Source organism: Sitophilus oryzae, unplaced genomic scaffold (assembly GCF_002938485.1).
Source record: "Sitophilus oryzae breed Bouriz unplaced genomic scaffold, Soryzae_2.0 scaffold_1067_pilon_pilon, whole genome shotgun sequence".
NCBI lineage: Eukaryota > Metazoa > Arthropoda > Insecta > Coleoptera > Curculionidae > Sitophilus > Sitophilus oryzae.
In genome coordinates, this window is record NW_022145690.1 from 2,351,817 (window position 1) to 2,371,097 (window position 19,281).

The 19,281-nt window shown below is 30.1% G+C and overlaps 1 protein-coding gene across 4 annotated transcripts in view; it reads left to right on the forward strand.

Moving 5' to 3' along the window:
• Positions 1–6,771, forward strand: part of LOC115879879 (calcium-transporting ATPase sarcoplasmic/endoplasmic reticulum type) — a 42,263-nt gene extending 35,492 nt beyond the window's left edge. Inside the window, exons 9-11 of one of the 4 annotated variants that reach the window (XM_030896921.1) lie at positions 75–192; positions 616–733; positions 5,937–6,771. In XM_030896921.1, the coding sequence (XP_030752781.1) occupies positions 75–192; positions 616–733; positions 5,937–5,965 (265 nt within the window). In that variant the 3' untranslated portion in view covers positions 5,966–6,771. Of the gene's footprint in view, positions 1–74; positions 193–615; positions 829–5,725 lie in introns of those variants that run through there. The other 3 variants (XM_030896932.1, XM_030896905.1, XM_030896912.1) reach the window with 3 other exon arrangements.
• The last annotated feature ends 12,510 nt before the right edge of the window (positions 6,772–19,281 follow it).

The following is a 19,281-nucleotide window of genomic DNA, read 5'->3' on the forward strand; positions in this document are numbered from 1 at the left end:
ATGTAACATAAATTAAGTTTTTTTAAAACTTTACATCTTTGTTTAAGTCTATAATTTTATTTTATTTATTATAGCTTGTCAGAAAACCAGTCTCTCGTTGCTATGCCCCCATGGTCTAACTTGTGGTTGATTGGTTCTATGGCTCTTTCCTTCACACTTCATTTTGTTATTCTTTACATTGATGTACTGTCAGTAAGTGTTTTTTAATAATATATTTTAGTTTAATCATTTTGATAAAATGTAACTGTAAGCTTCATAGACTTGTATAAGACATATACCCACGTGCATTGATTTGTTTTTACACAACATATACAAGCAAAATGTGAACAAATTGCTCATTTATTTACAGTTTTAAACAGAAACAAATAAACACTGTAAATCAATAGATAAAAAATTATGCCTTTCTAAAAAAAATTGGCGAAAGCATCTTTATAATTTAATGAAATACTATATTATAATATAATCATAGTATCCGATCTTCCTCAATAAACTTTTTTAATAAATAAGTGGCAACCTAGCATTTTTTTGTTTACATTTGGTTTGTATATCTTTGGTACCTTCATTTTGATCTGTAAGGTTTATCTATCGATATAATTTAACCGAGCTATTTTCCAGGTTGTATTCCAAGTGTGTCCACTGACTTTCGAAGAGTGGATAACAGTAATGAAATTCTCTATTCCAGTAGTATTACTTGATGAAAGTTTGAAATTCGTAGCAAGAAAGATCACTGACGGTGAGAATCCGATTTATACTGTTCATTGGATTGTACTAATGTGGGCTGTGTTTTTTGGCTTAATATTATGGTCTCCTATCTAAATTCCTGTTAGATAGACTGCCTCCGTTTGACGAGGACAGCAGATTAGTGTGTAAACGGGTGCCTATATTATCAGTGTCAAAGAGTTTATAAAAAACGGACCAATTGACTTTTTAAGTGCCTTTTTTTAAAACATTTTTAATAGCGCTGGTTTATTTGTAATCCAGATTTTTTTGTATATTTAAGTTAAACTATTTTTGTTTCGTAGTTTATTGGGTTGGGTTAGAAACATCTGTGAATTAATTAAATTCTTATTTTTTTGCATTACTGCGAACTATAAATGCGATAAAATAATTGTATTTTGACATATAGATTTTTTTTGAAATACTGTTAAGGCATCAAAATCAAATATCTGCTTAGAGATTATTATATACCCGTATTACACCCTAAGATTAATATTTCCAAATGTACCTATATGTTTGTTTTAACTACCCCTTATTTACCATGAAAAATTATTTACTATTGTAATTTATTAAATATATCTACTAGTACTTAGCTAGAAGTCGAGACAAGAGAATAATAATTTTTCATTGTATAAAGTAAAATGGAGACAGAAGCATATTCAACGTCCAGGCAAGTCGAGCGTGAGTGTGTTATTATTTCTCAGGTGTTGTGATGTTTTTGCAAAATCTTAAGCAGATGAGCAAGTGCATGTTTTAACGTTTCTAAAATAAACAATAAAAAAATAAAGACTGAGTTAATTATTTTTTATGCAACGATTATTTAACAAGTCTACAGTTGGCATTGTATACATTTTTTTTTTCTGCACTCCACTGAAATTTCGTCCATACATCCAACTATACACATATAGTAAATGTTTAAAAGAAACATATTATATATACAGTTTGTTATAAAGTATAGAAAAATAAAGTATACGGTTTGCAGTACACGGTGGATAGTTATTCATATTTATATGTTGATCAAAAGTCTATTTTAAAAAATAAATATATTGCGTGTTTTCGATTTATGTAAACAATATTTTTTGCGTAATAATTAAAATCTAATCTTAATATATGAGCATCATTGAGTCAAATACAGTGTCCTGTAACAGTTTGTTGGATATCACTGGGTGCTATAACAAATCATAGAAATTTCGTTTAATTGCAGAGCTACATTGTAGGACATATTTCAGGAAAATATTACAGGGTGTTTCAAACAAGTTTGGGTGGATGAGGGTAATATTTTATAAACGGAATATTGGTATATTATATTTTTTTCTTGATCACTTTACATAATGCTAGGTTATTATTCCATTTATTTTTCAGTTCCAGAGAAAATAAATGATAAAATAAATGTGTTGCAGCATTTTTTTAAAAAAATATATTAAATCTAGAACTACTCCAAAAACCAAATTATTTCATCAACGAAATTATATAATGTGTTTACTAAGATTGATTCATACTTTATTATAAACTAGTTGAAGCCTGGCGCATCCGCCACGACATCAGAAAAAAAAACTTTTTATTTATTTTTTTAATTAAATAAAAAAATCCGGCGACGACAGTTTCTAGAAGAGCCAATTAGCTAACTTTTAGCAAAAAAACAACTTTCTAGAGCTAGTCGTTACTTCAGTAGAGACGACATAGATAAACATTAGCATTTTACATATATATAGATATCGTAATAGTAAACTGTACAAGGTGCTCAAAATGTAATGTCAAAATTTTTATTTCTGTTACAGGACCGTTATAATTTTGAATAAGGTACTTATAATATTGAGAATGGGTTTTATTTTTTATATCTCATATTAGAGAGTAGTGTATTTTATAGTAATACATTTTTATGGTTTGTAGTATGCTGTATTGTCTTTCAATACGTTAAAACGGTTCCATCCGGTAAAAAATACTAAATTAAATAAAACACGATATAATATTCAAATTTAATAGAGAGAAATTTATAGTGTAATTAACTTATGTATATGACAATAAATCGAATAGCACCAGCATCACTGTTTATGACGAAAAATATAATTATTATGTTTAAGCTCATTATTTTTGATGATTAAAAAAACCAATAAGCTGTATATTTTCCTATTTTATTTTTAAATTATTTAAATTCTATTTATATCTCTAGTACTGCATAAATTAACAAATATTTATTTCTGTCTGTATATGTAAAATGTTTTTTTTTCAAAAATAGGTGGAATTTTTAATACATGCACATATTAGAAAATTAACCCAAAGAACTCTTTTTAGCTCGTCTATTAGACCTTAGCCGCGTTTTGACGTTTTTGATAACCCTATTTTAAAAATCATATACGTAGGTATATATTGTTAAAACAATTTTTGATGTCCTCTATGCAGTGACATTTGTTGTAAATAAAATTCGTGTAGATTTTAGAAAGTTTTAATCTAAAGTCTGTTCAACGAGACAGAGAAGATGCCTGAATTAAAATGACAGACAAAACTGTCACTGTCAGGGGGATTCTCCCGTTGGACAGACTTATACTCCTAACGAATTGACAGTACTTATAAAAACTGGTGAGCTAAAAAGGGCTACATCTAAAAATCTTGGAATTCTAATATTTACTTAAGACATATTTTAATTCTCGAATATGTCAGCGTTATTTCATGCAGTGAAGCATTTTCAAATAATTATTTTAATCAAATTGTGTGGAAGTTTTAATTGAGATTATAGGCAAGTTATATTTAGTATATTGTTTACACTTATCTAGTTCTGTTTTATCCAAAATATTTTTATTCTCGCCAGATTTATTTTATATACTCCTAAAATTTAATCAAGTGCTAAAATTTACTCTTAGATATACATAATTCCATGTTGATTGATAAAGAAGTTAACAGTTGGCGTTACAAAGTTTAACTACGCTTTAAACAACATTTATACAAACATTCCAATATTAAATCAAATAAAACTTCGCTGCATTTGTTAGGTTTTGTATTATAGTGTAAATTTATATAAATTCATTTTAATTTCTATGGTTTAGAAAAATGTTTGACAAATGGTTTTTTAAATAAAGTTTAGATTAGAAACTGAAATTAAAATACTATTTGTCTCCTTATCCTCCCCGTATAATTTATATTTTTTTGTAATCAGCAATTGTATATAATAATTGTAACGGGCAGTGTTAAATTCAAAATAAACTTTTTTGATGAACCTAATATGATTTTTGTGTGAATATATGTTACTAACATTTTAATTTAATATTTTAATTGATGAGATTTCCTATGCGAGTAACAAAACTGATAATGAAGTTGGATAATTTGAAAATATTCTGTCTTCATAATTTTTATTTTTGTACACTTAATAGAGTATAAAAACGGATTCTTTATGAATTAAAGTAAAAAATAAAATATCAGAATAGCAAGTGTATATATTTATGTTATACTTGAATTATGATATTCAATAAGTAAGAAATGACTATTTAATGGTGAATAAACAAACAGTGATGTGATTTAATGATTTGCTATAATGTAATCATACAGTATCTTGTGCAGTCTAATTCAGAAAATGTTGGGATTGCATTAGAATATTTTTATTTAGAAAAGTCATCCCAAACCAATATTTTAAAGTGTTAAATTGAAACAACTTTCTAACTTCTTGTCTTAACTTCTTGTCTGACCTGAGATAGCTCAATCACAGGGTGAAACAAAGATAGACAAATTATTTATCTTGAAACTTTCTCTTTTCTAAAATATTCTCAGTATAACCTGTAATATGGCGTCTATCACCGAATATGTTGTATGTATATTCTGCCATATTTTATTTGAGCTGAAGTAATACCGTTGATAATAAGAAAATGCGCAACCTTATGGGCGATTTCGTGGCTCAAAACCTGCCCGAGATGTAGCTGGCGATATCGTCGCCGCTAGTCAACCTCTCCGAGATTTAGTTTAGCTCTGCGCCGCTGCGCGCTGAGAGTCGTTTACAGCGCAGCGGAAAAAGAATACTGTACCGTAGTTCTGCGTAAAATCGACAGAGTGGATGGTTGCCGGAAATAGTGTTGCCAGAACTACGTATTAATCCGTAGAATTACGGATTTTTGGATTCAGTACGGATTTTCTATCATTCAACAATTTAATACAATATATGATTAAATAAGAACGGGGTCAGAGTTGGCTTGGAAATGAAGATCGCTATCTCATATGTAAAATATTATGGTAAATATTAATAATGGTCATTTCCAAGGCAACTAAATGACTTTTTTCGATCATACGATATATTCAGTAACTATAAAATAATTTTTATTTTTGTTGTTTTTTCTATGTTTAACACTAAAAGTAAATTTTCAAAAACGCGCGGATTTTTCATTCAGGGATATTTTCGTCAAACGTATTACAGATATTACACATTTTAATATGGCAACACTGTCGCTTTCACTTCTACAATGTCTTCGAGATGCCTTCGCTAGCCGAATTAGAAAAAAATAACTGTTTTATGCGTTGGTCGCAGAACGAATAGAGGCCCCACCGTACAGCACTTGAGACGTAAGGGTAAATCAAATCAGCCTTGTTACGAATTTGCCCATTAGGTTGCGTATCTTTCCAATTCTTTCAATCAACGGTAATACCAAACATGATGTCAAGTATCGATAGAAGATCGACTGTTAATAATTTTTACTATACATATAGAATATTTTAAAGCAAATATTTTATATTTTTGTTTTATGTTTCTATGTAAACGAAAAATCTGTTTGTAAATATATTTTATAAATAATTATTATTTTTGATTTTACGGGAAATCTCAAGTTTAGAATTAGGTATTAACAAACTAATATTACTGTTTGCTGTATTGGTCCCGACATGTAGACTTTCACAGGCAGCCCAAGGATGTCGTAAGTATGTACATATTGTATTTTTATTCCATTACAAAAAATGGCAAAAATGTACAGGTATATGTTACAATTTTGTTTTCAGTGAGATTTTTTCATGATGATTTTTTTTAATTTTACAGTACCACAGACGGTACACCGAATGTGATCGACTCGGCGATAGGACCGATTTGAGTCGTTGTGTGAAGTGATCCCCGGGATTGCAGCACCTTCCTTCTCCTCTATTAAACAGAGCTTTTCTCTTTGTTTTCTAACTAAAAAATCCCAACTATTCTGAATTAACCGCTTATTTTAAACTAATAACATTTGTACTAAAACACTTTTATTTTTCAGTTGGTGAGGTTGTAGTTGATAGATGGTAGAATTTCATTCATCAAGTATACCAGCTCTACGCTTTTTCACTTTATTCCCTTTAGGAGATCAGACGCTTTTATATCCTTTTTAACACTAGGAAATTTTAGTCGAATCACATTAATCACTTTTATCTCTGCGCGATTGCTTTTGCCAAGGTTCAGCGCGGAGCTGTGCTCTCTTCTTAACCTTCCGCAAGACATCTTACATTCTAGTGTTGATTCCTTAAGGATTTTTACCCTTTTTCAAGGACCTGTGATGGTGCGTTAGAATAACTAGCAACTGTACATATTAAGTTAAAAATATTTGTTATTGTTATTGTTTTAAATAAGAATTATTTATCAATCCGAGACTAGGGCAGATCGACGACTGTTAAGAGCAACAGAAGGGGAAGTAGCCCCTTCACGTTTTCTGATTGTTTTTACATTGCATCACTAGTTTTTATACCCCTCATTTGACGCATATATCGTTACTGGGCGACCCCTGAATAATATAAAAGACATTTTCAGTTAAAATAATACGTACATCTTTCTACAGGGGGCGACCCAAAAATCATCACGTTACTTTGTTTATTGCTGTAAAATATTTTCGAAAAATTAACTTCATTCAGTAACATGAAGACGTTAAAGTAGAATATTCACGCGCATAGCATTTCGGTATTAAACCACTCGTGGATTGCACTAGTCTCAGAAAGAACTATTGTTGCATTAGCAACGTCAACATCGATCGTATGTTACAAATTGTGAATTTCCATCAGTTTTGTAAACAGAATATATTTGTGTAAATAAAATTGACAGCTTTCTGGCTGTCTAAGTTACATTAGCAGTTTTATTTAAAAATATACCCCGTTTTTTAGCTTACCATATACAGGGTGCTACAAATTCGAGGTACGAGCATTGGCATCTCGGTAACCGTAATAGATACGAACATGGTTAAATTGTGGCAAACTTGCGCTTTGGGATGTTCACCAAGATGCCATCAAAAAAGTTTTAAAAATTTCGAGGATTACTGAGTTTTTTGGAAAAAAGGATTTTTTGGAAAATTAATTTTATCTTTTCCTGTCGATACTTTTAAGAAAATCAAAAAACTAATTGCATATATTCATTGCCACTTTATAAGGGCCATCTGATAATATTTTTAGATTTTCAAATTAGCTGATAATTTGTGAGATATAGAGACCAACTTATTTTTTTTAAATACGGACCTGCATTTTTATTTCAGATTTTGAAAGAACTCGGTTTCCTGAGTACAATGATATGCCACACTTAATATTTTTTTTATTTCGGACATTTGTATACAATTTATTTTAACTAATTTCAAATCCGGCTCTGTTTTTTTTAATATTTAATCTATTCATCGTTACAATATTGATAAGCTTTCAAATTTAACAATGATGTGGGGTAAAATATTGAATATGGAAAATATAATGCAATGAAATAATATACAAATGAATACATTACTTCACGTCATTTGTAAAAGTGAAATCAATACATCTCAACATTTACAATAAAGAGTACAAAATACTTTCGAAAGTACAAGAAGAAAGTTCAAAGAGCTATAAATAAAATTGAACGAAAAATAAATTTGTGCAATAGGGAGGGTGGTTTCGAACATATAGAGCATCAGAAACTAGTTTGTAGAAGTTGATTTATTTATAATAACTACTATGAATATTACGCATATTATTAGGTCACACACTGAGATTTTAAATTCAAAATAAAAAAGTTAAAAATAATATCTTTAAATTGCTGACCTGGATATAATTTATTTGAATCTGCCAATTGGCTCGATTTTCCTTATTCATTGTTAATTAGCGCCGATCAATATTGTTGCGATGAATATAATCAGATTAAATAATTAAAAACAAACAGAGTCGAACTTAAAATTATTTTATATAATAATTAAATACTTAGTTTTTTGTTGTTAAAATACCCAAAACAAAAAAAAGCATAAAGTGTGGCATATCATTGTACTCAGAAGACAGAGATCTTTCAAAACCGGAAATAAAAAATGCAGGTCCGTATTTAAAAAAAATAAGTTGGTCTCTGTATCTCACAAATTATCAGCTTATTTTAAAATATAAAAATACTATCAGATAGCTCTAATAAAGTGGCTATGGCAATATGCAATTAGTTTTTTGATTTAACGAATTAAAACTAACGACAGGAAAAAATAAAATTAATTTTCAAAAAAATCCGTTTTTTTCCAAAAAACTCAGCAATCCTTGAAATTTTTAAAACTCTTTTGATGGCATCTTGGTGAACATCCCAGAGCGCAACTTTGCCCCAATTTAACTACGTTCGTACCTATTACGGTTACCGAGATACCTATGCTCGTACCTCGAATTTGTAGCACCCTGTATGTTTTATTTACTTTATGTGTATTAAAATTTAAGTAGGATTTCTAATAACTTTAAATCTATTTAAAAGCAACTCCAACTTTGTATTTTCCGATTGTAATTCATTAATTTTTTCATAATTTTCCTGGATTTGTTTAGAAAGATCTTCTATGGGATTACCTTTAATTTTATATGGCTCTCTAGGTTTGCTCTGATTTTCTATTAAACTGTGATTTTTTTTTCTACAAATATCGTTAGTTTTTTTCTGGAAATGAAATGAACTATCAACTACTACTAATATTGCGAAATTGTAAACATTTATACTTACTGATGTAGTTTGGCATTTTGAAAATATTTCGTTGATTTCTTTCGCGCATTCGTGATTTGTTTTAATTTTGAGTTCACACTTTCCAATATTTTTGGTAAGTTTTGTTAGTGATATATTTAGGTTATTACAGGTATTTTCATTTTGTTTTAAATTGTATTCAATATCATTGAAGGCATCCTGACTAGAAGCAGAATTTTTAGTTGCATTTATAATATGTTGATCAACAAGTAATTTTAAAGCATGAGAGTATTTTTTTAAGACTATATTTTCTTTTTCTAGATCTTCCTTTTGTTTGTTGTATAAATTTAGGTGTTTTTGTAATTTACTCGTGACTATATTTAAATTCTCAATTTCACTCTTTTTAATATCGTTATTCTTTACTAACTCTTCATGTTGCTCTCTTAACGTATACAAATTATCCTTTTCTAGAAAGAAAAATAATAGTATAATAATTGTTTTTTTTTAGGACTAAAAGTGATGTTTTGTGGCGAGGCTGTACGTATGACATACAGGTGAGGCACAAAAAGTCATTTTTACTCTGAATAAGTCAGACGTCACGAAACAAACGTCAAATAATTCTTTTAAACAATTTCAAACTTTGCAAATAATATAAAAAGATTTAAAAGTAATACTTTGTAAGTAATCATATATTGAGAAACTATGGTTATACTCGTTGAATTTGACACTTATGTCAGTTTAATCATATAGGTATATATTCTCGTACTTTTGTGCTTACGCGTAAAAGTACTTCACTTTTATGCCTAGACGTTAAAATGACTTTTTTTATATTGCCAATATCGCAAAAATTAATACTTTTGTTACGTCCGAAAAAAAAATTAATTTTGACATTTATTTGTTGTTACCTGTATTATATTTTTCTCTTAATGTTTTAATTTCTTCCTGTAAAAAAGTTATTTTTCTATCTTTTTCGACTAACAATTTTTCAGCATTATCAAACTTGAGTTTCAACATATTATTTTCGGTTTTCTTATCATTCAGCCGATTTGACAACTCTTTGAAATATTCTTCTATAGTAGAAGTGGCTTTAATCATACTCCCAAATTGTGTTATATCATAGATTTTAAGTTTAAGTGGATTTCTAAAAAAATATATTACATTATACAGGGTGAGAGAGGGAGATGTCTACGCCAGACTTGTTTCACAGACTTTTCATAGACTTTATTTCTTTAGAATATAAATATGCACAGTCACCTGTATAGGTAATAACTGTGGTAATAAGCTATGAAATAAAACATATATTACAATAAACGTCTGTGGCATCGCCGACCTCAGCGGAGGAAATCTTGTGTAAATTTTAAAAATGATAACAGGTTTTCCCCATTTTTTTCCACAGATAAATTTTCTTTTGAATCAGTGTTTCTACTCATCTAATACGAAATATATTTAATTTTTTAAAGATTCAATTATAGTCTACAGCATACAGTGCACTTCTGGTAATTCTTCAGAAGAAAATCGTAATAGATTTTGTTATATTGTGACATAACTTGTGATTATGGTTGTTTTACTAGGACCGGATTATTTGACATTTTTGCCTAATTTAGTATTTTTGTATTTCTCATAAAAACGATTCGTATAAATTATTTAAAATGAACAATTTGCTCCATTTTACTGAGTTCTTTAGTAAAATTCGTGAACAAATTTTCCTAAAACAATATTTTTTGTTGTCAGAGCCATATGTCTCCTGAGCATTTTGTTTTTTGGATCATGTGAATACATACCTTGGTTAATTTTTAAGAGCGAAATGTCCAAAAGACCAAAATCCCACCAACAATTTCCAATTTTTAGCCGACCATACCAACAGGTATGGTAGGCTATTAACATCGGCAAAAAAAAAGTTTTTTTAATTTCACTCAAAATGAGTTATCTGGGTCATAAATGACCTTGAACCAATTTTTTCAATTATCATTTCTGTGCTACTATGAATTGCCCATCATGTTCGACGTTTGGGAAATGCTCGGTAGGAGGGATAGAGGTCGCGAGGTACCAGCTTCATTAAAGGAACTTCGCTTGGTCATGGCTTGGCCCTTAAAGAAGAATGGGAAAACATAACGCAATATGATATATGCTATAGGTATATGCATCCTCAATGACAGTATGAACGGACGTACACAGGCAGTTATAGCAGCCAAGCGAGGTAATACAAAGTATTAGGATATACCTTTGGATATACTATTTTTTACATTGTTTTCCTATTTGTATACTTGAGTTTTGAGTTACAGATGTTTTCTTTAATATCGTTAGTTCTCTTATCGTTATTAATGTTTATTAAAACCAGGACTGTATCGTTAGTCTTTAACGTTTTTTTTTAAATTAGTATAGGAGTATCCAATGCAGCGTAATATGACATTACCATAATAGTGACCAAAACCATCTCGTAATATTAAAAAATTACATCAAAAAGTAATGATAATTGAAAAAATTGCAAATTGTTTGTGGCAAGTTCATTTCGCTCTTAAAAATTAACTAAAGCATGTATTGACATAAATTAAAAACAAAATACTAAGGAGTCATGGTTCTGACAGTAAAATTATATTTTAGAGAAATTAACACATGAAATTCTTGGACACGGTGTTTTATTTAAACTTAGGGTAAAAAACAACCCCTCGATTAACCCTGTATAATATGCCAAATACTAAAATTTATAAAAAACTGAGTTTACGAATTAAAGTTGATAAAATTATATACAGCTATCTAATATAGCTAGGTTTAAAAATATCAAAAATATAATACTTTAATTTTGACGAAAAATTTCTCTGTTGCGTTTTTTTTTGCATCTCAGTGTATTTTAGAGGATTTTAGTTACCTCTCTAATGATCCTTTTCGTTCGTTGGACATTTCCAGTAAGTTTTTCATACACATCATAGCCGAGGCGCAACTATCGCATTTGCTTAAGGCCATAATGTCTGTTTGAGTACCTTGGTCCAGCATTTCATCATTTCCCATTTGCAACATGGTCTTTGTTGTTATCTGTATAATATTTATTTATTTATAGAGATCGAAAGTTTTATCTTTAAAACGCAGTTTCTTTTTATCCTTTCGGGAAGTTGATATTTACCCTATCTCTACTTGCGGTTTACCATTCGCTTTTGTGTTATGGTTAGAAATTTTGTCATTATTCGTATTAAATGTTTATTTATTTTCGATGGTTTATTAGGATCGAAAATGTAAGGAAATCAACTTTATTTTAGTTATATGCATTAAGTTTGTGTACATAATTATCTAAAATATTCATTTAAAAGAAAAATAAACTAGATAATAAGAAAATAAAACTACGTCCAGTTTTGGTTTGGAAATGACGATTTTCCATAGGTATAATAATTCATACAAAATGACAGCGATCTTTATTTTCAAGCCATTTTGACGCAGTTTTTTTCGATCGTATGGTATATTAACTTACTTAACATAAATGTCTAGAAAAAAGGATGTATAGAATGTTGAGCCATCGTTCAACGCCACGTCATATACCGGGTGCGCCTCAAAAGTGGCTTACCCCTATAACTTTTTTATGTTATCAGATAAAAAAAAACGAGATTTGGTATGTTAGTGTATGGCATAAATTAGGATTGATTGACGTATCCAGTTATTTTCTGTCACTTCCTGTTTCACCGGAAATGAATACAACTTTTGATTTTTAAATGGCACCCTCGATATTTTTTTACTTTATTCTATAGAAAATGACATTCTAAATAGACATATCATATGTCAACTTTTGACATTTTTGCTTAAAACAAAATTGAATTTTAAATTTTAATCTAGAGTGCAATGGCTGTGTTAAAAACACTAATTTTTAATTAAGGAGTCTTGGAAAAATTTTTGATTTGATCGTCTAATGTTATTCGTGTCTTGTCCTGGCCGGTTAAAAGATGCCCAAATCGTATTTTTAATCATATCTCAATTTTTTTAAATGGAACGAGGGTAGCTTTTTAGCATATTTGGAAAAAAGCATTTTTTACGAATAATTTGGTACACTTGGTATTTCGAGTCAAATTGTCGTTATGAATCGCATATTGCAATTTCAAATAAACCATATTCGAAAATGTCAAAAGTTGACATATGATATGTCATTCTATTCCGAGTGTCATTTTCTATCGAATAAAGCAACAAAACCCCGAGGGTACCATTTAAAAACCAAAAGTTGTAGTAATTTCCGGTGAAACAGGAAGTGACAGAAAACAATTGAATACGTCAATCAATTCTAATTTACGTCATATACAGGTTGTTAATTTGTTCATTACACTCGCGGCAAGTTCATTACGCGCGGCATTACCTCGGCGCGCTCGTCGATAGACGACGCGACGGGACAAGTCGGCAGAAAAATCAATAATGCATGCCTTCTCAATAGGCAGTGTTGCCATTCTGTTTCCCTATAAGTAACTGTCGAGTTAACAACCTTTATACTAACATACCAAATTTCGATTTTTTATCTGAAAAAATAAAAAAGTTATAGGGGTTGAGACGCACCCGGTATTGTGTAACTCTCTCAATCGCTTGCCAACTAGATGAAAGAGATTGGTGACGTCATATTTTTTTGAGAAAGAAACGCTGGTAGAACACTCTTGTCCGTTGACGCCGTATATGAAATAAGTACATTGCAAATAGTCTAAGAGCTAGCAACGTTTTCGAGAAAGCATTTTAAGACGTTTGGCTCTTTGATATATATTTTACTATGCTCTCTGGAACAGCATGCGGCCCGTTTGGTTGCCGATACCCGTTGCGTTTACTACTGCGCATCGGAAGAAGAACCTATATTTTTTTATTAATTTAGTCCTATAAATTCTAGTATTGAATATAAATAGAACATGTCTCCATAGCGCAGTGCGTAGAGTTTCCGACCACGAACCGAAGACTCAGAGTTCAAATCCGGGTCAGGACAAAGACATTTTTATTTTATTTTCGTTTATATTCTGATAGTAAAGTATTAAATATTTGTTTTTTTTTAATTACCAGAATTATTTGAACTCTGAATCTTCGGTTCGTGGTCGGAAACTCTCCGCACTGCGCTATGGAGACATGCTCGATTTATATTCAATACTAGAATTTAAAGGACTAATAAAAATATAGGATCTTCTTTCAATGCGTAGTAGGGAACGCAACGTTTACCGGCAGCCAGACGGGCCGCATGCTGTTCTAGAGAGCATAGTAAAAGATGTATCAAAGAATTAACGTCTTAAAATACTTGCTTTTCCGACGTTGCTAGCTCTCGTACTAAAAGGTGTAGTATTCCTATGTAAAATACAAATTGAGAGTATTTTTAAATAATGTAGCGAGTTGCTGATGCTTTAGAAATAGGAATTTCAATAGTCCACAAGATTGGAATTAAACGGATCGTAACAGATGAATTGTGTACTGATCTCAGACACAACCCTAAAACTCGTATTCGACAAAAAGTGATGACGTAACTGTGGATGATGGCTGAACAGTCTTTATTTCTTTGAGAATCAGTTCTAATGGTTTAGAAAATTCATCATCCAGTCATAGGTCGAAAAATTCGTGTGTAATTATAACTGAGGTGAAGGAAGCTTTTCCGGGTTAAATCTATTCACAAAATTTAATTATCCAAAATTTTTCTAAAAATTAAGCAATTTTTATTTATCAAAATACTAAAACTCTTTTTGTAATAAAGCATATTAAGTGTATGTACATTATATGTAACATAGTAATAAGAGTAAGTCTGTTTCCTAATTCACAGGAACATAGTCCATCATTAAACAGTCAATAAAAAATATAATTTTGAGCTCTTTTAAATTATAACTATAATTAACTTGATGTTTATATAGGTACTTAGGCATTTTTACAAGTAACAAACACACACGCTGTACTTTACGAAATACAATAGAGCCATAAAGTTACAAACAACGTTTAAGAGAAGTTTTAAACATAATGTAACCGCTTGTCAAGTTTTAAGTTTAAGTGTCCTTTTGATTTTATTTTTCCTTGCTTCTTCTTGGCGCAGTCTCCAAAAATAAAAAGAAGAAGATCTACCCTACTTTGAAATTTTGAAATGTAACACCTTGCAAGCAAAGCTGTTTTTGTTAGCAATAGCTGTGTTTATTACGTAGACAAAAGTCCCAATGCTATTGGGGTGGTATTCTACTTCTGGTAGTGTAGGTATTTAATTTAAAACGTGCAATGATAGGGGAATAGATCATCGAAGTTAAGCAACATTGAACGATGCGAGTGGATGGACGGGTAACCGTCTGGAAACTGTCGTGCTGTTGTTCCATGGCAAGAGTGTACAGGGTGGGTCAAATTGGACGCTTTTAAAGAGAAACACCCTTTTCTACAGGAGCTAGACGAAAACTAATATCGGTGTCTGGAGCTCAATTTTTATCGAAAATATGATGGTAAAAACTGCATGTCGATATCTGTTACCGTTTATGAGTTACGGGGTGTTTTTCAAATATGTGTATTTTTTTTTAAACAAATCGTAACTTTTTTGCTATGGAAAATTTTGTATTTTTATGAAAACATTTCCAAAACATCTTTTTACGTAGAATTTAATGGTTTAAGTATATTTTTTTTCAAATTAATAATTTAATAATTATCAACAGAAAATTTTATTTTTTATATGGGACACCCTGTATGTTTTTAATTCATTGAAAATAATTTAAAATTACCTTTCCAAAAATATAACATCCTTGATATTTTGCTTGGTTCCTCTCGAGATATAAAGTTTTTAAAAATTCGCCCACTTTGAATAAGTAGGCTTTGAACCGCGTCTTTGTAATGCAAAAAAAATTGTAGCTGTGAGCAGCAATTAAAACGAAAACAATATTTGCAATGAGAGATTTAGAATTTTATAACAATTTAAACTATATTTATTTTTTTTTTATATTGTTTTTACAACATCAATACATTTAAACTATATCTAATAACAATAAAAATTAATAGCAAACCAAGAAATGAGATTTTGCTACAGGTGTTCGACATATCGAGCGTCTTCTGTTATGGACAGACGGGACTGTTTTTCAACATTTCTGGCGGAATTCATTAACTCCATAGGGGTGAAAGATACCCTCGCATAACCGCTAAGTACTTCTAATTCTTGTCTAGATTATACAGGCAATTTAAAAATAAGAACTTTTATTCTTTATTCGCAAAGATAAAAATCCATAGGCACAAGTCCGATGGCCTCGGCGGCCAACGGCTGGGATCTTGGTTATAGCTAATCGATTATTCTCGACATTGGCTGCAAAAGTTAGCTGATAACTTCAGCGTTCAGCGCTGCCTGGTCTTGCTGGAAAAATATGTTTTCGAGTTCCAGGGGCAGATCATTAATAAGGGGTCCAAAGCATACTAGTTAAAAGTGACGAACTTTTAAAAATTCTGTATTTCGAAGGGGATTATAACAAAATATCAAGTGTGCTATATTTTTGGAAAGGTAATTTTAAGTTGTTTTCATTTAATTAAAAATACATAGGGCGTCCCAAATAAAAAATCAATTTTTCTGTTGATAACTCTTAAAATATTAATTTTAAAAAAAAATATACTTTAAACCATTAAATTGTACGTAAAAAGGTGCTTTGGAAATGTTTTCATGAAAATAGAAAATTTTTCGTAACAAAAAAGTTACAGCGATATGATAAAAATGCCCATTTTTGAAAAACACCCCGTAACTCCGAAACGGTAACGGATATCGATATGCGGTATTCACCATTATGTTTTTGATAAAAATTGATATTAGTTTTCGTCTAGCTCTTATAGAAAAGGGTGTTTCCCTTTAAAAGCGTCGAATTTGACCCACCCTGTACATTCTGCCATTGACAATGTTATGGCCGAGGTTATGGCCGAGGATAGCGGATTAGCCTTAGCAGCAAAAAGGAGACGTTAACTTAAAACGCTTTTTTTGTTTTAAATTTGAATCGGTTTGTATATAAATGTGAGATATAGAAGTAAGTATCTAAATCGTATATCACTTAGCCTATATGACTGGTTTACTCTACGACTCTATTTAAACGAGTTTCATTTATATCTTACCGTTTTTGTTCCTTTTTCTAAGATTACTTGAATGGATTCCCACACACTTAAAGCGCACAATCCTAATGTTATGGAAACAGGTTTTACAATTATCCGATTTCTTTCACATCCTGTATTTGAACTGTTTACGATGTCCAACAATAATCTCATAAATATATATAATCTAATAAAATAGAATATAAGTATAAAAAATCTCATAAATGACAATTTAAGTTCTGTTTTCACAAGCCGTTAAAAAAAGTACCCTACATATAAGTACCATACGATCGAAAAAAACGACGTCCAATACGGCTAGGGAATGATTTTTCTATGATATTTTTGGCGAGGTCAAGAGCTAGACGTCATTGCTTGGTCCGTACTCTTCTTTATTTTTTAATGGTGCTTACTGCCAGTTAGCTTTAAGACGGTTGTAATTTATTTTTATATTGAGAAAAAAGATATTTAAATGGAGTGGTCTGAAATTCGAGAAAAAAAATTAGAAATAGGTTTGTGTGTCTGGAAACGTTCTATCTTTTTTTGATCTTTTTATAATTAGGGTTAATTTTTGACAAGTTTTATGTCAAATGACGTCTAGAGATTAACCTTGCCAACATTATCATAGATTGTCATTCCCCAGCCCTCTTTGAAGCCATTTTTTTCCGCTCTTACGGTATATACCCTAGGGTCTAATACCAGAGTAGCATACATTTTAATTTTTGCATGCTGATATTTGAGAAAGAAAAAAAAGGGGAAAGTAGCAGAATAAGAAATCTTTCATGTTGAAACACTCTGTGAACTCTATAGAGTGGTTAATAATTATTGTTAAGTACCTTTCCCTACATGGAAGCTGTGGCGGTATTATAATGTACCTAATATTACATTAAATTGACTACATATTCGGTTATTTTTTTACCAAAAAAGGATTAAATAATAAATTAAATATTGTGATTTATCAAATAGTCTCACCGTTTAATATGATCGAATTCACAGTATCCAATATGATCGAAAAAAAAAACAGTCTCCAGTTGGCTGGAAAATGATGATCGATGACATTTCCACTGCAAATTTATATATAAAATGACAGCGAACTTCATTTGATAGCCATTGCTGACGCCGTTTTTTTTTCGATCATAGGGTTATTAACAGCTATTTTAATAACATATGTTTTCAAGTATCTTGTACTATTTAGTACTATTTATTAACAATCTGTGACAGTTAAGTAGTCTTTCGAACAAAATTTAAAATCTATCTTAACTGATTTATAGAAAAAATATTTAAACTAAAATAATATATAAATAATTTGCCGAAAAGTGCACTGATACTCTTGCAAAACATAAGGAAAATAAAACGTCAGGTTGACTTTCGAATGACGATCGATGACAATTTTATTGGCGATTGATGATTCATGTAAAAATATAGATTTTAATTTCCTGGCCAATTCTGACGCCGTTTTTTTTCGATCGTATGGTATAAACTATTGTTTTTTTCATACTTGTTATAATATATTATTTGGGAATATTACCTACCTATCAATAGCTATTTCCAAACAATATCTGTAGGTTACATTTTGAAACTCGCTACTTCGAATAAAATCACTTATATAATCATAATTTTTAGTAGGAACTAACCATGACCGCAATTCTTTGTTTTCTGCAATTTTGGGAATTTCTCCTATCAGTTCGTTTAAGCAATATATTTCTTGTTTAAGAGAAAGAAGAATTGTTTTTTCTATTTCCATTAATCAACCAAGATATTTGACGTAAATGTCAAATCAAAGTAAATGGAAATGTCAAGTCATATGCATAAACAGTTGATTTTGTCACCAAATAAAATTTAACACCATCAACAAAGCCGCCTTTCCAGAATTATTAGTAGGTACTGAATATTAAAATTTTATTAAAATTATATATTTATCGTAATAATATACTGGGTGTTTTATTTGAAATAAAAGAACAACTTGCTTTTAAAAGTGACCAATGGAAAATATTAAATTTGTCTCATCCTGTGTAACTTTTTGGGTCAAGTTTTAATCTGATTTACAATAGATATTTTAACTACATATTAGTCTATACCGGGCAAATTCTAATTTTTGTTGAAAGTTTTATTGAAATTATAAATAATTTAATCTTCATTTTTAAATATGTCAAAAAACTTACATTTTATTCATATGCTTCTCTAATGAAACTTACCTTTATTTTCCCCCTAGAATCCAGAATAAAAATACAGTATGTCCCCGAATTAGTCCCAAAAATTAAAGGCGTTTCTAAGTTTCTATGGTAATATTATTTCGACTTCATTCTTTGATAGATCGTTATAATTAATTTTTATTAGCCTCATATTTTTTGATGTTGTTAAAGTATCACATTTTCCGATAACTATTATCACCCTTTCCGTAGCACGAAGAACGTGGAAAAAAAAATTATATTACCATAGAAACGCGTTTTGATTTTTAGGACTTAAAAAGGACTTTGAAAAGAGTTAAACGGGATTAACTATTTTAGAACAAGCAGACATTTTTTATGAAGAATGCATTTTTCTCAAAATGTCAATAATTTTTTTTTCTTGTAAAGACAATCCGGGGACATACTGTATAGAGTGGTCTATTACAAAAAACACAACTTTGATGCGTAACTTTTATTGAGGACTCCCTGTAGAACTGTATACAATTTTCAAAAATGCTCTAA